The following is a 21,087-nucleotide window of genomic DNA, read 5'->3' as shown; positions in this document are numbered from 1 at the left end:
ACTATGCTCTATCTCGCGTGGAAATCAACGCCAATGCTATAGTCCTCTTCGGATGGAGCATGGGGGGATATTTGGTGGCACGAGGGTCTACGCAGGAACATCGGGCCCGAGCTATCGTTCTCGATGGCGGTGTGTACGATTTTGGCTCTGCATTTCGAGCCCCACAGCCATCATTTGTCCAGAGCTTGGTGGAGCGAAAATACGACACGGTATGTAATCTGCTATTTGAATGGGTGCAATACTTTTCAACGGGGATCCGGTGGGCTTTGCGGAACGGCAAATGGACTTTCAACGTGGAGTCTGCTGCAGACCTTAGTCGTGCAGTCAGCGAATATACTCTGGAGGGAATAAGTCACAAGATCGAGACGCCGTGCCTTATTATTGACGCAGAAAACGACCACTTTCTCAAAGGCCAGCCGGAGTTGCTTCGAAGAAATTTGCGCTGTGAGCACGAACTTGTCAGTCTTCGAGCAGGGGAAGGTGGAGACACGCATTGCTACCAAGGGGCCTTCTTTCGCGTGCATCAAGTTATATTCGATTTCTTGGAAACGCGCCTCGAACCCGATGAAGCACTCTAGCTTTTCTCGAGAAAATTCCATCTTCCTTCTCTCTGTTTTGATTGTTAATAATATAGGAAACACCTTAACAGACACTTGATGTATTCTTTAGCTTATATTTGGTAGTTATTTTAGGCCACCTAGTGTATATTGAGGGTATAGTTAGGCCTGTTAAATAAGTGAAAAGCGGTAATTAAGAGATAGGTATAAAGCTGGAAAGAGAAAGCTATTGCTCTACCTAGAAAATCAAATACCTATGTGTGTACTATGTTTCTCTACTATACATTCATCATCATCAATATCGCATTCATTCCGATCCACTACACAAGCTACTTCCGCTCAACTTCTCAGTCGGGAACAACGCGCGCGGCGATCCCCCATCCATCGGCACGGGGACCTTTCCATCCGAATCCACCGTCAGGGCAGTGCAGGTGTAGATCTCAGTGACCTTGTCTCCGGACGAGAAACCAGTGCCGTCAAGCGACAAGGTATACGAGGACCCGGAGGAGCCTTGGTTCGACAGGATGGTGATGATCTGCGCGCCGTCGAAGCCCTTGCGCATGGCGATGGTGGAGTCGTCTTTGTAGATGGGGTTATTCTTTACTTGATTAGCTTGGTTCCACGCAGTCTGCAAGTAGCCACGCATACCTTGTAGTTCACATATTCCTTATCCGTGCTGATCGCATGGTTACGGATGGCATTCGAAGCTGCAATCAGCTTATACAGCTCGCTGTCTGTATTATACTTGCCTAGCCAAGTCGCCTCGCGGTTCGCGGGGTCTTCGCCGCCAGCATAATGCTGTTCTTGGCCGGCATAGATGATCGGGAGCCCGTCTGCCAGGATAGTGAACGCGGCGACGTTCTTAGCCAGCGCGATGTCGTCGGTGTAGGATGCGAATCGGGGGTTGTCGTGGTTCTCAATGAAGGTGCCCATAAGGGTGGAATCGGGACAGTCGGACTTCACCGTGTTGATCATGTTGTAGAGGTCGCTGATGCTGCCGCTGGTGGACTTGAAGGCGTTCAGGAGCGGATAGTAGATCGGGTAGTTGAGTACGCCGTCGATTACCTCCTGGTAAGGGCAGGTGTAGGAGGCGTCTCCGTCGAGGATCTCTCCGATGCAGTATACGCCGGCGGCGTCGTTGTAGCCGGGCCAGAAGTCTTTCTGGACGTGCTTGACGGTGTCTATTCGTAGGCCATCGACTAGCTATGGTTAATATCTGGGTTCTCAGAAGGCTCGGGGAAGGTCCTCACTGGAGTAGTTGGATACAAGACCTCCCACCCAGTCGTACCAGATATCCTGGACTTCGGACTTGGTGGTATCGAGATCCGGCAGGGAGACGGAGTTGTCGCCCAGCCAGCAGTCCTCCGACTGTGTCTGATCGTTGTAGTCTTGGATCAGACAGAAGGAATGGAAGTAGTCCTGGGAGTTGAAGGGGCTGAAGACACTGTAGTCGACCGAGTCTCCGGCACCGTCGTAGCCCTACTTTCCAGTTAACGACTATATACATCGATGAAGATAAGAGAGACAAACCATGTGGTTCGCCACTACATCGACCATGAGATACATGTCGCGATCGTGCAGAGCGTCGGCCAGCGCCTTGAGGTCGTCGGCGGTGCCGTAGTTCTCGTTGAGCGAGTATCTATGCGCGCAGTTAGCGTGTTTCTTGATATTGAAGCGAAGAACAGGGGGCATACATATCCTGCTGCCAGTAACCATGATAGGCCTCGCCGTACTCGGTATCCTCGGTCAGCTGGCCTGTCACCGGAGTGATCCAGATTGCCGTGAAGCCCATGCCCTGGATATAGTCTAGCTGGTCGATGATGCCCTGCCAGGTACCACCACAGTATTTCTAGATCATCTTCGAGTCAGCTCCGTTCACTTGCCATCCAGCGGATACACACCCTGTCCTCGGTATTACAGGTAGCCGTAGTCGAGCCATCGTCGCGGGCAAAGCGATCGGTCAAGAGGAAGTAGATGGACTGCGAGCGCCATTGCGCCGGAGTGGCCGCCAGAGCCGTTGAGGCCAGCAAACTAAGAACCGACCACTTCATCTTGGTCGATAGAACGTAAACAGGATGTTGAAGAGGATGGAGTAGCTACGACGCGGCGTATTTATATAACAGCTCACATGCGAGTCGATGCAACGTGACGTCCAACGTGATTCGCCCTGGGCGCGATTAATCTCCTGCGAATTCCCGCCCCTGGTCGCTGATCGACATTCAGCTTCTCTCGGCATCCTTCCATCGCCCCTCTTCGGCATTGTCCGTGTTCAAAACGGTCATGGCGACGATGCTGCTCGTCCTACTATCCCTATCTATGCTTCTTAGGCTAGGGCAGGTCAATGCCTCGTCATTCCCCGCCCAGGTGCCCCTTGCGGCCGCCACCGAACCGTTGGACTCGTGGCTGGCGCGCCAAATTCCCTACGCTCTGGACGGCGTCCTGAATAATCTCGGGGCCGATGGGGCCAAATCTATCGGAGCAAGCCCGGGCTCCGTCGTGGCGAGTCCCAGCAAGGCAAATCCGGACTGTGCGTCTCCCCGTGCCCTCGGCTTGGGATTATCATTGACATGTCTAGACTTCTATACGTGGACGCGCGATGCCGCTCTGACGGTTCGCTGTCTCATCGACATCGCCATCGCGACGGACGATGCGACAGTCCACGCGGCCGTTCAGCAATACGTCTCTTTTCAGGCCCGGCTGCAGTCTGTCTCCAATCCGTCTGGTCGTCTGGACTCAGGAGGTCTCGGCGAGCCCAAGTTCCATGTCGACGGATCGGCCTTTACGGGCGATTGGGGACGACCGCAGAGAGACGGCCCTGCGCTGCGGGCAGTGACTCTCATCACCTATGCAAATTGGCTGATTGTATGGCCTTCTTTTGTCAAAGAGACTTCATGAGGGAATAGTATGACTGACGAAACATTCAGGGTCATAACCACACCTCTGTCGCGGAGACCATCTGGCCCATCATCCGCAACGATCTCTCCTACGTCTCCGAGTATTGGAACTCCACCACCTTTGGTATTCCCTCATCTTCTTCTCCATTTTCTCTATCCCCAATTAATCCTCTTCATTAGATCTCTGGGAAGAAACCCTCGGCTCCTCCTTCTTCACCACCTCCGTCCAATACTCCTCTCTCATCCTAGGCTCTACCCTTGCCACCCGCCTCAACACCAGTTGTCCCAACTGTGTCTCCCAAGCGCCTCAAACTCTCTGCTTTCTGCAATCCTTCTGGTCCCCAGACAACTCACACATCATCACCAACCATAACGCCCCCTTCCGGTCCGGCAAAGACGTCAATTCCATCCTCGCAACCATCCACACTTTCGACCCACTCGCGCCCGACTGCTCTGACCTCACCTTCCAGCCTTGTTCGCCGCGCGCCCTCGCTAACCATAAGGCCGTCGCAGATGCGTTTCGTCATCTGTATCCGATTAATTGGAAGATTCCCGTGAACCAACCGATCGCGTTGGGCCGCTACCCGGAAGATGTGTATATGGGTGGGCAGCCGTGGTATTTGACTACGCTGGCTGCAGCGGAGCATCTGTATCGGGCTGTTGGGCAGTGGAAGAGGTTCGGGGAGGTGACAGTGACGGATGTGAGTTTGGGGTTCTTTCGTGATGTGTATGACGCCGGCATTAAGGTTGATGTGTATCGCCGAGGAGATGAAGTTGGAAGTGTGTATGAGGGGATACTACGCGCGGTGATGCACTATGCGGATGAATATTTGCGGATTGTGGTATGTTTTCCTTCCTCTATCCTCTATGTATTCCGGCTACTATCCTCCTCCTCCTCCTCCTCCTCCTCCTTATCCGACTCCTCACGGAAGAATAAAAACAACCAAAACTAACCTCGGCTAGCAAAAATATACACCCCCCAACGGCGCCCTCTCCGAACAATTCTCCCGTCACGACGGCCTCCCAATCTCAGCACGCGACCTGACCTGGTCCTACGCCGCCTTATTAACAGCCACACGAGCCCGTCAAGACGCATCCTCATCCTCATCCGCAGCTCTATCCCCAACTCTATCCCCAAATCCAACTCCCTCCATTCCATCAACATGTCTCCCATCTTCCGCACCAGGTCCATATACCAACCCGCCTGTAAACCAAACAATCCCCTTCCCTTCCCCTCCGTCCTGCAAAAGCCCAACCCTCGATCCCACTCCCCAGCCCATAGCAATAAGATTCAACATCCTCGCTCCCACATACCTCGGAGAATACATCTACCTAGCCGGCTCGCTCCCCGCCCTGGGCTCCTGGGCAGTGGATAAGGCGCTGGAGATGCGCGCGGACGAGTACAGCGGCGATGTACCGCTGTGGTATATTATTGTGGAAGAAGGATTACTTGGGGGAGTGGAGTACGAATATAAGTTCTTTAGACGCGGGGAGGAGGGCACGGGGGGTGTTGTTTGGGAAGAGGGGGAGAATCGAAGGGGGGTTGTTAGGGATGGGAGGGGAGGCGTGGAGGGGTGTGCGGTGGGGAGGGTTAATGACGTTTGGAGGGGAATTTGATATCGAGGGACAGGATGGGGTTTGTTTGTATGCCGGTTATTCAGTGTCGCGGAGGCTGGGGTTCTACATGCAGGATTTGACGCATTTCATTTATGAATCAGAATGAATAAGTATCATACTAGTCAGTAATCAGAATGTATCAGAGAATCATTATGTTCACCACTCCAGAACCCAATCTCTGCTCCATGCCCCCTTCGCAGTCAACTTCTGTAGTCCTCCCACATGCAGAGCCTTCGAGTTGGCATTATACCGAACCGACTCCGCCGCGATCTTCTCTCCATTGAAGCTGACATCGCCCGGCTTCTCCTGCACACCGAGAACAGTCACATTGGCGAGCGCGTTCTTCTCGGTCCACGTCCCTCGTGCCGACGCCCGAAGGCTAGATCGAGTAGCTACAAAGTCCACCGAGAGCGTGTCCGCTGGATGAATGCTCTCGCCGTCGTCCAGGTACAGCTGGCCCGACGCGGTGCCCTTGGTGCCCAGCGACGCCAGGAGAGACCAGGGCGTTTGGCGCGCGTCCCGGGTCGTCAGAGCGGGCTCCTGCATGGGCAGGACGCTGCCGCCGCGGATGAAAACGGGGATGTGGCCCAACGGCGCCGGGATGGTGGTGTTGACGCCGGGTTGCGCGTCCACGGCCCGCTGCGTGTACCAGTCGTACCAGACCTCGCCGTGTCCGACGCCCGGGAACACGCCCTTGACCGAGTCGACATGCGGCTCCAGGACGGGGACGACCATGACGGAGGGGCCGACGAGGAACTGCGTGTCGATGGCGGCGAGGCTAGGGTCGTGCGGGAACTCCCAGGCCAGGGCCCGCATGACCGTCGATCCGGTGGTGTGAGCGAGATGGAACAGCGTGTAGAAGTAGGGCAGGATCGAGTACCGGATCTTCATGGCCGCTTTGGAGGCGTCGATCACCGAGGCCCAGCGGTATGGCTCCTGGGGGATGGCGGATAGCACGTTGTGGTTGCGGTAGAAGGGGAAGAAGGCGGACAGCTGCATCCAGCGGTTGCAGAGCTCCTCGGCGCTATTCCCGTTGAACCCGCAGGTGTCTACCCCGAACATGGGGATGCCGAACAGAGAGAAAGAAAGAGCCTGTGAGATGGAAAAGTACATAGATCCCCATTTGGAGAAGTTGTCGCCGCCCCAGTGTCCGGCCCACTTCCCTGAACCGGCAAAGGTGGATCGACCAATGATGAAGGGACGTTTTTCCGACCAGACCTTGAGCAGGCCCTGGTAGGTGGCATTCAAGCCCTGGTGGCCGTAAAGACTATGCACGTCATATTCCTCAACGCCATCCGCGTGGGTTGCGTTGGGAGATACAGCGTGGACCGCGAGATCGTGCTCGGTTTGGACATGATTGATCACGTAGGGAGGGTGGTCGACGTCGCGGACACCCGCAGTGGGGGTTGTTCGCAGATACGATGTTTTGGTGGGCGAGGACCCAGATCCCCCTGCAGCGGCCTGGCTGGACGCACCGGCAGATGCTGACGCAGCCTCCGTCGCATTCGTGATATTGAAGCCTTCAGGATAATCAAAGACCACGTTCCCAGGCTCACCTGGTAGCGAGAAAGGGGGATGGGCGGGATTCAGAGTCAGATTCCCAGTGCCGCAACTTCCCACGCAGAAAGAAGACACCTCGGCCATATCGTACCAGACGCCATCATAGGCTAGTTTCTTCCACCAGACCAACAGTTCGTTGGCCCAGAACTCGACGGCCTTGGGATGATGCCAATCGGGGTAGACCGTGTACCCAGGCCAGACGGCTCCGATGTAGAGACTGCCATCGGGGTTCTTGAGGAAGACATCGTCGGCATCTCCTCGGGTGTACGTTTCATATCTTGACAGCTATGAGTAAACAATCTTGTCAAGGGAAGAAGGCACTCACGCGTCTGATGCGTTTTCCGGGTTCGGAATATAAAGCGCCGCATCGACGATCGGCACCCAGCGGCGTCCTCCATCGTGCAGTTTGCTCAGGAACTTCTCGCCGTCTTCGTAAGAAAAGCGATGTTTGTCGTTATCAAAATTCCGATACCCATGCATGTAATCAATGTCCGCCCTAAGTAAGTTAGAAAAGTCCAAACCCAAATCCGACAATCCAGCACCTACCAGACGTATTCCAAGGGAATCTCGAATTTTTCGAAATTGGCAACAACCTCCTCAAACTCTGTCCAGTTGTTGTAGCCCCAGCGACACTGGTGGAAACCGAGAGTGTTGTACTGCTGCATCGCTGGTAAACCAACCGTGCTAATCTGGTACTGCTTGGTCACATCCGCCTGCGTTGGGCCGGCATAGAAGGTCAGATCAATACTGCCACCCAATGTCCGCCAGATCAGCTTCTCAGACCGCAGTAGAACCTCCTGTCCATGAGCGTTCCTGAAGAATACACCATGGGAATAGGATACGTATTCTTGCGACGGGTCAATCTCGCTGGTCCGCGCCCGAGAGTGCGGGCCATATTGCTCATTGGCCTTGTAATATCTCGTGTCCAAATAGAACGGGTGTTGACCATAGATGTTGCTGCATCCTGTGAGCTACGGCCGGGATGGCAACAGCGGGAAACATACCTGTCGATCGGGTCCGCAATATCCGCCGCATACATGGTTAGATTGGCGTTCTTCAGGAGCCGAAGCTGGCTCATCCGCTCGCCGAGCCCATACAAATTGTAGTCCTCGGGCAACGAGGTCACGAATTCGATAAACTGATCCTCGTACACCAGCACTGACCCTTCGGTGTCGAACAGGGCTTCGCCGGTGGCTTTGCGGATCACCTTGAAATTGAACGAGGGCTCGTTGGACCACGAGACAAAAAGGTCACTTTGGGGAATCGAGGCATTCGGGGAAACCTTGGGCCTGGGAACCGTGTCTTCGGACAGGTGGTACCAGGAAGCATTCGAGGAGTCGACATGCGACGGGACAATCTGGATGTTCAGGCGGTCCTTTGCCTGGTACTCCACCGTCAAGGACAACGAACCGACATCCGTCCCATACGCATTGCATGGTTTCCCGGCCAGTTCCAGGTCTGCCGAGAACCCATCCCCGGTGTGTTTCACATTGAATGCCTTGTAGCCAGGGCAGACGGACTGTGCATTGACAGCTTGGGGGTCGTCTACGTTGGCGATCAACTGCGCACCCACGTCGGCCGAGGCCGGAATCGTAAACTGGGAACGCAGAGGCGTGGTGCTCGAGGCCAGCGAGTGACTCGCCCCATACGCCACCGGGAACAGCCAGGCACTGGCCAAGAGGGCCGTGAAATGGACCATGGCGAAAGGGTAAGAGAAGGACAACTACTAGCTAGCCGACGGCTCCGTGGTTGGTTCAAAAGAAAGAGCCGCTACCCTCTCGCATCACCCGTGCTTTATATGAGCTTGCCAGCCGGTTCTCCGAGGAAGTACTGTGAGGGGTCATTAAGTGAGAAGACTCGATTTGTGCCACGATCCCGCCTTAGAGGCAAGAAGAGGCTCGATTGCTCCGTTGAATTCCCGGAAGCAAGGGATGGACCCAGGAGGGGAGACACCAACGAGCGTCGATGATGTCGGGCCGAGTGGGGAAGTCAATCCAGCATTGTAAGCGAAAGATGCCAGTAGAGGCCGACAGGGATTGTCGACCAGGATCTGGAGAGGAGAAGAGCAGGGCCCAGAGTACCTCTGGGAGGGAGCAGCAGTGCCTGTCCATCCGCCGATCACCTGATGTGATTGGTTAGTCGTCCGACAAATTCCCGATTGGCTGTTGGCCTGAGGCAGACACACCGTCAGGCACTCAGGTCACCACCACCGCCTTGCCGGAACAATTTCTCGGTGAGATTCGTCTTGTGTCCCAAAGACTCAAAATGCATGCAGACTGTGGAGAAACTGGAGAAGCAAACTGGAAACCCCTGAACAGTTCAACTCAAATGCCCACAGCCACCGCAGATATTCAGTCCCGACCTTGGATCTATCCTTTAGTGCGGGCGCCCATACTATTGGACCCGGTCCCCCATGTCTCGGTTTCACCACCTTCGACCCATCTACTACCTTGATAATATCGGCTTCCCGAAGTTAATATTGCGAGGACCAAGGAGGAGTCCATGCACCAATCACCCCAGCGTGGGCTGACCCGAGATTTGCACACCTGTCAAGCAATTTGCCTCGTGTTGGCACGGTCATGCAGGGGTAGAGATCTGGAAAATGCCGCATCCATCTGGGACGAACGCTGCCCTGACGGTCATTGTTTCCCTTGGAGAAGAGTAGTTATACTTGAATCCGAGCACAATGACGCCGTGGTCGACCTGGTCCTCACAAGAAACAGACCAGCAAGAGTGGAAACCCGAGAAACGAACGAAACCCGAGAAACGAAGGAGGGAAAGTGAAGCCGCCAAAGATCCACCGGCCGCACGCTAAGCCCGATCTGGACAGCCAACGCGGGGGCTCTGGCGGCCTGCAACTCCAGGCATCCTCCCCGCCGACTTCCCCGGATTTCCTTCCTTCCCGTCCCTTTTTTTTTTCTTCAGATTTGTACACATCTCTCGTCAATGGGAATGGCCTGTCGCTTACGATCAAAAGTTTCTCCCTCGGTTATGGAGTGTGTCGAATCCTGCATCCTCTTCCCCTGTCCTGAATCTCTGACCCACTTCGAATTCCTTCCCCGGAGTCCACTTCGCCAATGGACTCTCAGCCATCTCCGAGCCGGAAATCTTTCAAGCAGGCCTGCGACAACTGTCGTCGCCGCAAGATCAAATGTTCACGAGAGTTACCTTGCGACAAATGCCAGCGTCTGCTTCTCTCCTGTTCCTACAGTGATGTGCTGCGCCGAAAAGGTCCCAAATTCCGCACGCTCTATCCTCTGGCGCCTATCCATCCCCTAGTGTCGCGCCGCCGAGATGACCTCCGCTGTATTCCGCAAAAGCATCCACTCGATACGGAGTGGCCCTCTGAGTCTGGGGTATATGCAGTACCGGGGCCGGGGTCACCGACTTCGCCGCAGTTCACGGTATCCGACGCCCAATGTATTCCGGCGGAGCTGTCGGACTCGAGCATGGGGCTGCCACCCCCAGAATTAGTCTCCTCCCCCGACTCGACAAACTCGCTGTCAGACTCCCTGATAGCTGCCATGTTCTCGTCGGCGCGTCGTCTGTCGGCACCGATCCTGCTGGCCCACGTCAACGTGTTCTTGAAGTATCTATTTCCAATCATGCCGGTTGTGCGGCGGGAACGGCTGCAGCAGGATTGCCACCAGCCCGAGCAGTTGTCTTCCCAACGATATGCATTTCTAGCCTCGCTCTGTGCAGTAACTCACATTCAACTTAAACTTGACGGTGCCATGTCAGCGTCCAATCCTCCGCATCTACAGGCCAATGTCGACAGTCATTCGATCATGTCCGGGGAGGAATTACTCGCCGAAGCCGTGCGCGCGCGGAAAGACTGCGACTTGGTTGAGGAAATGAGCATCGAGGGCCTGCTTACGTCCTTCTTTCTCTTTGCGGCATACGGCAATCTGGACAAACAGGACCACGCCTGGTTCTACCTCTGCCAGGCGACCTCTATGGTTTTCACGCTAGGTCTCCATCGCGAATCCACGTACTCCGAGATGAGCACAGAAGATGCCGCAGAAAAACGACGCATCTTTTGGCTGCTCTTCGTGACGGAACGGTAAGCCTTGATATTAGAGCCCCCTCATCCACGGCAACCAATATTCTAACCCAATGAACCTTCCAGCGGCTATGCCTTGCAACAAGCAAAGCCCGTCATGTTGCGCAATTCCATCCACAAACCCCAAGTTCTCTCTTCCAACGACCCCATCCTCGCCTACGGCTTCATCAACCTCATCAGCATCTTCGAAAAACTCACCGTGAACCTATACGACTGGGTTTCCGCCGGGGGCGGCGACGGCATCTTCGAAATGCCCCCGACCTCCTCCATCCAATCCAGCCTGTGCAAATCCGTCTCTCTCGATGGCGTCTCGGAGATCCAGAAAGTCGATATTCTCATCACGCAGCAATGGCTGCAAGCCATGATGTGGAAACTATCTATGACACGCGCTACGCAGCCCGGCTCTCGCGACGAAACGGTCCTCCCATTTCATCTACCCGTGCTAGTCGGGAAGGCTGTGATGGGCGTCATCAGCGCCGCATCGCAAGGCGCCGTGGATGCGCACGGCATTGGAATGGTAAGCATAATCTTGCCTACCCTAAAATTCGAAACAAAGAATAAAAAGAGAAAGACAAGAAAAATCCTCAAAATCCAAAAACGATCAATTAACACCTCTCCAGGAACAAAAACTCTTCGACCTCGGCACCTCCGTCGCGGACGTCTCCCGCTCCCTCAACACCAAAGCCGCACAACGCCTGGCCGAATCCGCCGTCGACCCGCGCGATCTCCTCTGGGGCATTCTCAACACTCTCGCGCGCATCCGGGGCTCCGAATCCTACCTCTTCCCTACCCTCCTGCAGCGATGCAAGGGTATCCTGGGCTTCGAGTTTCCACTTTCTTCCGCTATCAGTAGCAATAATCTCAACGTCAACGTCAATCTCAATCTCAATCTCCTCCCTCCCGCAATCACAGACACCGCTGGACCCACCACGGTCGTTACTGCCCCTCCTCCTCCTCCGGCATCCACCACAACCAACTCTTCCTCCTCTCTCCCTTCTTCTTCTTCTTCTTCCTCCTCATCCTCCACCACCTCTACATCCTCAACCGAAGACCCCCCCCCAGTCCGGTGGCCAACCACCGACACAGGCTGGGACGTCCCCTTAGCGGACGACCTCCGCGAGCCACGCATCATCTCCGAAGACGAAGCAGAAGAAGACTCGGTAGAGGAGGGGCAACGCTCGGCAATTCCAGTGGACCCGTCGGTGTCTCAGATAATGTCGTCATCGTCGATCCCTGCAGAGATGACATTTCGACGAGCGAGTTTATTCACTTAGCCTGCCCTGCTGTCCAACAGACTAGTGACTGGACTGACTCGGCTCGAGTCAATTTGGCTGGGCTGGGCTGGGCTGGGTTTTGTCTGAGCGCTGGGGCTGTCAGCGTCAGTCAGTGGCTGGATATGCAAGATGATGTCATTTTGTTCATTTGTTGGCTGGGTGAAGTGTGGAGTGGTTTTGCATGGTAACGGGCTCATCGTACGGATTACTGCGTATCTCTAGATACTCGCATTGTGATGCGATGTGGTGTTTACGTTTATGAATTTCCCTTTTGCTCGAGTTTAGTACATACATACCTCTCAGCTTTTGCAATCTGTATATATGAGAAACATGCATGAATAATGGATGGGGTCTACATATATAGCCAGCTACTCTTGTTCAATGCATGCAATGATGATATAATTGAATAGAATTTGACTGAAGGGTATTTACTGTACATGATACCAAAAGAAAGAAAAAAAAAACACTATGTTAACCAACTGATTCCAGATCAAACCGAAAATAATAACCAGAAGCGTCCAAAAAGAAAGTATAATCAATCAATTTGTTTTGCTCTTGTGTATTGCATCCAAAAGCAAAATAATCACCGAGTGTTTCACTGTACAAGGCACCCAGAAACCGTTGCTGGGGCACATGAAAGCGCTCGGGTAAAAGGTGCGGATGTCCCCGAACATGATTTCTAATCCATCGATGGTTGACATTGCACCAAAGAAAAATCATCAGAGCTTTTCAAATGAAGTAAGAAAAAGCCAAACCATAATCTATACGCCATGACAATTAGACCGCGTAAGGTGTTTCGAAGAGAGCGGGATCTCTTTCCATCTATAGGCAAAGGCAGAATTTGATGTATATGCGATCTTCCCGGAGGACGTCGAGTCTGCTGTCGACCAATTCCTTGGATGGGAGATGAGAAGGCGTGAAAGGTGTGGGTATGTAGAGGCGGTGTGGATGGAAGGAAAATAAGCAGACCACCCGGAAATTGGGTTAGACGCGGGAAACAGCACATTCCTCGCTCAAGCTCGCCAGATCAATTCTAGGAGCTGATCGCCCTTCTCGGCGTCACGGTGGACATAATATTGTCGTACCGTGCCTCCGTCTAGTACAGAGTCGACCATCGAATAACTGAACTTATCATTGTCCTTGAGGCGCAACGGTCCAAGCTCGTGAAGGTACTGTTCGACAGGACCACCCCAGGTGAGCTCCATGGAAGGGTCGCTAGGATCGATTTCCATGCTGTATTTCATCACGGAGAAACCGTTGGTCAAAATCCATCCGTCTCCAAATTCAAACTGTCGCAGAAGACAGTCATCGCCGCATAGCTCGCTGATCACGCTAAGCTTGGCCATGTCGGCATGGAACCACGACTTCCAGTGGTGGACAGAGAGAGGGGGCGGGCGCATCGCCTCGAAGAATCCGGACACGTCGTCTGTCATGTCGAGCTGGTGTAGGCGGTGATTGATGGTCAGCCGCGTCGGAGTGTTTTGGTAGATGCACAGGGAAATTTTCCGGTCGCCGGTATGGGGAGTGTTGATGCAGTCATTGTATATGACCGGCTCGCTGATTTGTTGAATAAGAGGCCGAGACATGAAGACGCCGGCGCCTCCAAATCCCATCAGACCAAAGTTGCCCACCTGCGGGATACTCTCCGACAGGCCACCGACGTACATGGGCTGACGTGCATCGTACTCGCCGAGCGCCTTCACCAGTTCCGTCATCGATAAGAAAAAAGTATCGTCATCAATCACGCAGGACCATTGTGTCTTCCGCTGCGCATTCTGTGCAAGATGGGAGACCAATGAGAAGTACCGACGTTGATATTCTTCATTTGATTCCGTCACAAACAAATTGATCCCCATCGCATCTGCCTTCATCTGGACCTCCTTGATCCGCTCCTTTTTATCTGACTCGATGAGAGCGAAGATGCGAGTTTGAGTGTAGCCAGCCCAGTGGGAAAATGCGTCAATCGAGTCGTTCAACCGACCCAGCGTCGTCGCCACACCAAAGTCAATATGAGAGGCGTCCACCTTAACGGGAGGCTTGGGAACCCGTAAAGAGACCGGCTGCGGGATCAAGCAACCGTCCTGCGATTGCGGAGTCGAGACTGGATTGGGGCTCTCGATTGGTTCAAACAAAGGTGTATCGAGACGTTGTCTGATCGGTAACGTTTCGGAGGTCGGCGTAGCCACGATCTCGCGCTTCGTGTAGCCGGAGAGTTTTTTGATATCGAGACGACGGAGGAGATCGAAGTCGGGCTCACAATGAACGCCCGAGGTAACAGTGATGTTGGAAACCGGATCTTGCATCACCACCTGCTCCCTGCCGAGGTGAGGCCACAGCAGGAATGTAAAGCCACCGACCAAGCAGATGGCAACGACAAAACGCATCAATTTCTTCTTCCATACCCACGACGCCCCTCTGGGTCGGGGTTTCTCCCCTTTCAAGTACATCGGAGGCGGAGGGATGTATTCTGTATAGGAAAGAGAGAGAGAACAGGTATGAGCCAAGAGACTAGAAGATCATATGCACATCGGTCCCCCGTGTAGGACGGCGGGGAAAGGATGAGCAAGTAGTGCGGCCCAGAAAGCGGTGGGAAGAGAAGCAGAGGGAGAAATCAGGTATGACGGTGGAGGTTGAGGGTACGAGTAAGAGAGGAAGTAAAGTAGAGAAAAAGTGTAGAAGTGGAAAGAGGAAGGGCCAGGACGGGCGAGGCGTGAGAGAAAAAAGAGGACTAAAAAAGAAAATCGGGACCCTTGAAACCGAAAGTTGTGAGGGAAAGTACGGAATCGGGATGGCGGCGGCGGACGGCAAAGGGGAGGGGAATAATAACACCCCAAAAATTAAATAAAATAAAATCAAGCGATGATCGATATGGCAAACGAGGAGTAGATAATGTCAGTGGTTGGACCAAAGGAAAAAGAAAGACAGGCGATCAAAAGGGACCCAGAACCATGGCTGGGTAAAGCCAGCACTCTGAATTCCGGATTTCTGGCGGGCAGAACAGAAGAAAACTGACGACAAAGCAGGCGGAGAGGAGCTAAGGATCGACCATGGGACAGGATTTTCTGGGCCCTCTGGAGGAGAAGATGGAGATGAGCACCGAATGAGAGGGCGTCCTGGGAGAGGACCGCACCTGCTATTCCGACAGCATGCAACTAAGCCAGACCAACGACAGTTTTACACACAGGGGTAAGATCGGCTGTGTGGAGCCGGACCAAGAATAGGAGAATAAGATGATCTATTTAGGGGTTCCTGCGAATTATTGACTGGCTGTCGTCCGCAGGGGGTTTTCTGCGTGGTGTGAGTGTCACGGCGTGTGGGTGGTGGCCGTTTGCACCAGCCCTACCCATCGCATCCGGGACGACATTGGCACCGCATGCAGGTGGTTTGGGGGGAGGATGAATCGAATCAGAGTCGAGCCACGACGCCGTAGAGGGAATGCCGAGACATCCATCCAAGACGCGCGGACGACATTCCACGGAGGCGATCGCTGGTCGGCGGGGGCCACACGGGATGATGACGACGGTCGCAGGCGAGGCACTTGGCGGTTATTAGTGTGGGCTAGGGACTAGCGGTTTGCCCTTGAGTGACCGATGTCTGATGGAGACCATACGGAGGCATCATCAGATAATCGATGTACGGCGTACGCAGTATGTCGATGCATGTCTTGCACATGGACATAAATAGAGTGCCTTGAGGTTTCAAGCATCAAAGAAACAAAGGACAAGAAAGCGAAGAAAGAGAAGAAGAGCAGAAGAACAAAGCGGTGGCATCTTAGTCAGCCGTAGTTATGCCATCCACTCTTCGCTTCAGGGTCTTTTCCACTCGGTACTCCCTACTATACAACCTTGAGGCTACATAACTTCAGCCCCTACTGGGTATATCTTCAGAGTTCTCGTACAGATCAGTTCACTGTTCTGCTCCTTTCGTGGTTTGACCACTGGTATCAATGGATGCTTCTCGACCTCCCCCAACAAGCCCCAAAGTCACCAAGTGAGTCGTCCAAAACCGACGATGCTAAAGATAGCCCCAAGGGCCCAATCTAGGGGGTTGCACTTGCAGCAAGGTCTCAACCCTCATGTCACCCCCCTTGACTGTCCGCCGCGAACGGACGTCTAGACTCGATAACCATCTCGCTTTCTCTCCGCTCCCCGGATAGATGTCTGTCCGCCTGTTCAGGGGCGGTCTTACCCTCCACCTCGCCCAACATTCCCCAAGGGATCACTGCGATATTATCGGCCGGTGCCGACACTCTGGCCAAGATGGCCCCGGAGGCCAAGCAGCCACCGCCGACTACTGCTGTGGCTAAGCCGAACTGGCAATGTCCGTACGGGGCAATCTCTCACGAGATATGCACTATCTTGAACGGCCCCATCAGCAATCTAACTGCATACTGAGTATACGGCGTAGACTGTACTGTACATAAAACATAACTTCCCGATTCATAAATCTTATCCATTCCGATCATCCCGTCAGCCACATCAATAAAAATGGTAGATAATCCCTGATCAGCCAGATACTGCCGCCCATTACCGCTTACTGGACATGAAGCAGAAGGGTCCAGGAAGAATTTGTAATTGCCTCGAGACGACCCCGGAATAAAGACTAAATAGTCTCTCCAGGGTTTACTCCATGGAGACAACGTCAGCTCTCGGGGCACTGGACCACCGATAACTCCCCGTATCTGCAGATCCAACTCGCCTCCCTGAATGCTCCGTATGGTTTGTCCGGTGCGGCATCCATTCGGTAGGCGGTCAGGAGAGGCAGTGTACGGGACTCCCTTTGACCAACTGTGCAAAATTCCCCAATGGGGAAATATCACCATTCCCACAAGTCCACCGAAGTCCAGCCAGCTCACCATCGAGTCGAGGAGATCGCACCGTTTGCCCCTCGCAGATCCGTTGTTCCCGACTGTCCTCCACCATGGCGACGCAGAATTTGAGCTCGTTGCTGCAGCACGCCTCCATCGACGATCACGAAGAACTCCTCCAGTCTGCCAATGCCGCTCTGGCAAAGTCCAAGTCGGACGTTCAGGCTCAACATGCCAAGGTGGTGGCTTTGGTGAAGCTCGACCGCTACGACGATTGTATCCGAGTGTTTGAAGAGGGGGGCGATGCTCTGAAGAAGCAAGCGGCTCTGGAATACGCCTACGCTCTGTACAAGACTGGACAGCTGGATGCCTCGATCGAGATCGTCTCGAAGATCACCAACAGCCGGGGTGCTCGTCACTTGGAGGCTCAAGCTGTATGTGACGGTTCCCAATAATATACCTATCTTTCATGTATCGTGCTAATGCAAGTCCGACCGTTAGAGCTATCGTTCAGAGAAATTCCGCCGTACCGCCGAAGTTTACGAAGACCTGACCAAGGACCAGTCGGCCTTGGACAACGAGGAAAACGATATCCGCATCAATGCCTGGGCTGCGGACGCTCAATTGCAGTGGAAGGGATACCCCGAATCCGTCCGTCACAACCGCCCAACGAGAGATGACCTAGAGGCCTTCGAGACGACCTACAATGCGGCCTGTCTGAGCATCGCTAAGGGAGAGTTTGGACAAGGAGAAGTGCTTTTGAAGCGGGCAAAGGGTTTGTGTCTCCGCTGAGCATGTGAGACCACGGTCGCTAACCATCTATCAGAGCTATGCCGGACCTCAGAAGACCTCACGCCGGAGGACAGAGATGCGGAATTGCTACCGATCTCTGTGCAGCAACTCTACGTTCTGATCCGTCAAGGGAAATCGGAGGAAGCCGAGTCTGTCCTGCAGGAAATCTCGGTCAAAGAGTATGTTCCCTTTCGCGTACATGCCACACCCCTATTCTCCAATCATCTAATGTCGCTACAGTATCCCCGAGCTCTCGACCAAGAAGATCGCCGAAAACAACGTCACCCTCATCCGGGACACGGCCGCCAACCCCTTCATCCTCTACAAGGCGTTGCACGAGACTCCAGAATCCACCGGCAACGACCGACTCTTCGACTTCCAGAACAACATCATCAGCGGCAACTTCAACTCCGCCGACCTCCTGGTTCACAAGTACGACGGCATCATCCGATCGACATCTAAAGCGCGCGCCCAAGCCCCCTACCCCTCCACCGAATCCAGCATCAACCTCCTCTCGGTCTTCAACGCCGCCGCCCTCGCCCGCGGCCAAACGGGCGCCAAGGCCCTCAAAGCCATCCTGCCCGCGCTGGAGCGCCGTCCCAAGGACATCGGCCTGGTTCTAACCGCCGCGCAACTCTACGTCAGCACGGGCAACACCACCGCCGCCATCGCCACCCTCGAGAAATCGCTGTACCTCCTCGACGAGTCGATCTCCGACCAGGACAAGGAAGTGCGCTTCAACCCCGGCGTCCTCGGCGTCCTCGTCGCCCTCTATAAACTCGAAGGCCGCAAGGTACAGATCCGCACCGAGCTCGGCAAAGCCGCCGCCTACTGGCGCAGCCAAGCCGACGCGCCCTCCTCCCTCCTACGCGCTGCCGCCTCCTCGCTCCTCTACTCCTCGGACGCCTCGGATCTCGCAACCGCCAGCGACATCTTCCACGACCTGGCGCAGAAGAACTCGTCCGACCGCTTCGCTGCCGCCGGCTACGTCGCCTCCCAAGCCACCCTGGATTACAACAAGGTCGCGTCGCACGTCGACCGCCTCCCCGCGATCGCGGACCTAGTCTCAGACATCGACGTCTCGGCCCTCGAAGCTGCCGGCGTGTCGCCGTCCTCTGCGACCGCCGCCGCCGCCGCCGCGACTATCGCCAACGCCCGGAAGCGTTCGGCCGCCGACAAGCAGCACCAGGGCCGCGTCACCAAACGTGTCCGCAAGTCTCGTCTCCCCAAGGACTTCGATGCTAGCAAGACGGCCGACCCGGAGCGCTGGCTCCCTCTGCGCGACCGATCCTCCTACCGTCCTCGTGGTCGGAAGGGCAAGCAGCGCGCCGCTGAACGGACCCAGGGCGGTCCTGTCACTGAGAAGACGGAGGAAGCTAACGCGTCGGCTAGTCAGCAGCGTAATCAAGGCGGCGGCAGTGGTGGTGGAGCGTCGAAGAAGAACAAGAAGAAGGGCAAACGGTAGTGGAATCTGTCTACTCCTGGCTTCGTTCATGTACAGATTTCATTTATATTGAATGTCAGACAAGGAAGAAAATCCATCATTATGATCATGGTTAGAATATGCAATGCATTACATTACTTATCACGAGGCTTTCTGTTCTTCGTCCCGTCCCGTCTCCTCACTTTTCAAGTAAACCCATATCATCCTAGGTAGGTAGTAACTTCAACCACATTCACATACACATACATATTACCCTCTTCCCCTCTCCCCTCAAACCCCAACAAAAGGATGTGAAAGACCGGAAAATCTACCCCAACGGCGTCCTAATAGTCCCACACTGCCGATCATACTGTTCAAAAATCTTCCTAAACAGCCTAAGATCTTCCATCGAGTCCATCACCGTAGTCTTGACCTCCCTGCCCTCCACGAGGAACTTATACAACGCCTCCAATTCCGCCGTATATGCCTGCTCCATGGAACTCGACGTTTCCTGACGCGATACCTTCCCGGGGGCGGTCTCGTCCGCGGCCTCGATGACCACTCGCACCGTTGCGCCGTCGTATTCGAGCGTCACGGTCTTGCCGTCCCCGTACACGGCCAGGTGTGCGTCGCAGCGCGGGACGGCGTCCGTGCCGTATTCATAGGTGAGCATGTATGCGGTTCGGTTTTGGGTGGGGGCATTATCGCTCGTGCTGGGGTCCTCGGGATCGTGTCCGCTGTAGTGGAAGATGGCGGAGTAGAAGGGCTCGTTGACTGCGATGTTGGATACCGCGTCCGGAGTGCCTAGTGTCTCTCGCATGACGGATAGATCGGGACATCCGCGGGGTCCGGTCAGAAGGCGCGAGAGGAGAATTCGTTCGGTGGTGAGGTCCTGTCCCAGGAAAGCTTCTTGGAGGAGGGAGTGGAAGGTATTGGTGGCTTCCATGGGGAAGGCAGGGACGATGTCGTTGGTGGTTAGGGTTGTTGTTGTTGGTGCTGCTAATGTTGATGATGCTGTTGTTGCTGTGTTTGGCTCGGGGCGTAGCTCTGCATTTGCGTCAGGGGTTGGGTGTGTCACTCCGCCTTGAATGTTCCGACACCGGGCATAGTAGATCCTCTCCAGGCCGGCGACCTCTGCTTTGAAAGTCTCGAAGCAAGGGACGTATCGTCTCGCCGATGCAACGAAGACTCGGCCCCGGGATTTCCGCTGAGCGTCGATGATGCGGTGCGCGCTGGGGAGACTGACGCTGACGGGGCTTTCGACGAGAACGTGCTTGTTGGCCGACAGGGCGGCGAGGGTGTATTTCTCGCGCAGAGAAGTGGCCATGAAGTTGAGGACTAGGTCCACGGAGGAATGGTTGACTACGGCTTCGGGGGTGGACGCTTGTGGGATGGACGTCGTGGTTTTTTCGGAGGCGTTGGTGGTATTGTCCTTGGGCCAGATGGCGCTTTTGCTTGAGACATCGTAGATGATGGCGATTTGATAGTAGGGTAGGGATTGTAGGAGGGGGAGATACAGGGTTAGAGACTGTGTGGTGAGAATGCCCACGGTGAGGGTCTTTTGGGTCATGTTGATATACTCCGTAGGCTGGGTACAGAACTAGATTCAACCGAGCAGAGTAATGTATAGAGAGAGATCCCAAGAGAACGGAGAGAGGATAAATAAGGAGTTAGAGATAAAAAGGGATGGACGGTTTTAATTGCCAGCTCGGCAGGAGGAGAAATCGACGCAAGGGATCAATTCCTTTTCCTAATCCGGGTGACATCAGCGGCGGTCTGATATCATCCTGCGATAGTCGTCGTCCATCGCATCCTTTTCACATTGGCGTGGATGGATTCGCAATCCAGCCTGTGATTCGTGGGTGACGGATGTGTTGGTCGGCGAGTTTTGCTCTCTGGCAGGTCATGTTTATGTCACTTGCGCGAACTGCCTGTCAAGTCTCCGTGTGCCAAGAATTCCAGCCAGGGGGGGGGGGGGGGGGGGGGGGGTTTTCGAGGGGGGGGGGGGGGGCGCCCGGGCCGCGGGGGGTGGGACAGTTACAGAACCGCCGCGCTAGAGTCTGAGGGTTGCTTTTTAGGGTTTTGGGGGGGAATTTTTTG

The 21,087-nt window shown here is 54.6% G+C and overlaps 7 protein-coding genes across 7 annotated transcripts; 3 read left to right on the top strand and 4 right to left on the bottom strand.

Annotated features, from left to right (window-relative positions):
- Positions 1-864: 864 nt before the first annotated feature.
- KD926_004842 (alpha-amylase) lies at positions 865-2,608 on the bottom strand (the record flags this gene model as incomplete). The annotated part of the gene is made up of 6 exons (XM_053095347.1): positions 865-1,155; positions 1,206-1,756; positions 1,808-2,036; positions 2,088-2,196; positions 2,252-2,406; positions 2,459-2,608. The coding sequence occupies 6 exons, from the start codon at positions 2,606-2,608 to the stop codon at positions 865-867; spliced, it is 1,485 nt and encodes a 494-aa protein (XP_052949981.1).
- Positions 2,609-2,837: 229 nt separating this feature from the next.
- On the top strand, positions 2,838-5,068 carry KD926_004841 (putative glucoamylase/glucan 1,4-alpha-glucosidase; the record flags this gene model as incomplete). Its single annotated transcript, XM_053095346.1, has 4 exons — positions 2,838-3,419; positions 3,482-3,575; positions 3,632-4,293; positions 4,415-5,068. 4 exons carry the CDS (start codon positions 2,838-2,840, stop codon positions 5,066-5,068), a joined length of 1,992 nt encoding a protein of 663 aa, XP_052949980.1.
- Positions 5,069-5,224: 156 nt separating this feature from the next.
- On the bottom strand, positions 5,225-8,327 carry KD926_004840 (glycoside hydrolase family 31 protein; the record flags this gene model as incomplete). Its single annotated transcript, XM_053095345.1, has 4 exons — positions 5,225-6,905; positions 6,954-7,124; positions 7,175-7,585; positions 7,633-8,327. 4 exons carry the CDS (start codon positions 8,325-8,327, stop codon positions 5,225-5,227), a joined length of 2,958 nt encoding a protein of 985 aa, XP_052949979.1.
- A 1,378-nt stretch (positions 8,328-9,705) lies between these two features.
- On the top strand, positions 9,706-11,965 carry KD926_004839 (putative C6 transcription factor (AmyR); the record flags this gene model as incomplete). Its single annotated transcript, XM_053095344.1, has 3 exons — positions 9,706-10,691; positions 10,758-11,208; positions 11,312-11,965. The coding sequence occupies 3 exons, from the start codon at positions 9,706-9,708 to the stop codon at positions 11,963-11,965; spliced, it is 2,091 nt and encodes a 696-aa protein (XP_052949978.1).
- Positions 11,966-12,978: 1,013 nt separating this feature from the next.
- Positions 12,979-14,412, bottom strand: KD926_004838 (glycosyltransferase family 31 protein; the record flags this gene model as incomplete). The annotated part of the gene is made up of 1 exon (XM_053095343.1): positions 12,979-14,412. One exon carries the CDS (start codon positions 14,410-14,412, stop codon positions 12,979-12,981), a length of 1,434 nt encoding a protein of 477 aa, XP_052949977.1.
- A 2,473-nt stretch (positions 14,413-16,885) lies between these two features.
- Positions 16,886-19,029, top strand: KD926_004837 (signal recognition particle subunit SRP72; the record flags this gene model as incomplete). The annotated part of the gene is made up of 4 exons (XM_053095342.1): positions 16,886-17,206; positions 17,274-17,547; positions 17,599-17,743; positions 17,805-19,029. 4 exons carry the CDS (start codon positions 16,886-16,888, stop codon positions 19,027-19,029), a joined length of 1,965 nt encoding a protein of 654 aa, XP_052949976.1.
- Positions 19,030-19,315: 286 nt separating this feature from the next.
- KD926_004836 (Gfo/Idh/MocA family protein) lies at positions 19,316-20,557 on the bottom strand (the record flags this gene model as incomplete). The annotated part of the gene is made up of 1 exon (XM_053095341.1): positions 19,316-20,557. The coding sequence occupies one exon, from the start codon at positions 20,555-20,557 to the stop codon at positions 19,316-19,318; it is 1,242 nt and encodes a 413-aa protein (XP_052949975.1).
- Between the last annotated feature and the right edge of the window lie 530 nt (positions 20,558-21,087).

This window comes from Aspergillus affinis (assembly GCF_023601865.1).
Source record: "Aspergillus affinis strain CMG 70 chromosome Unknown NODE_234_length_24010_cov_83_377972, whole genome shotgun sequence".
Taxonomy (NCBI): domain Eukaryota; kingdom Fungi; phylum Ascomycota; class Eurotiomycetes; order Eurotiales; family Aspergillaceae; genus Aspergillus; species Aspergillus affinis.
Note: the sequence above shows the minus strand (reverse complement) of the source record. Positions and strands in the feature narration are given on the sequence as shown.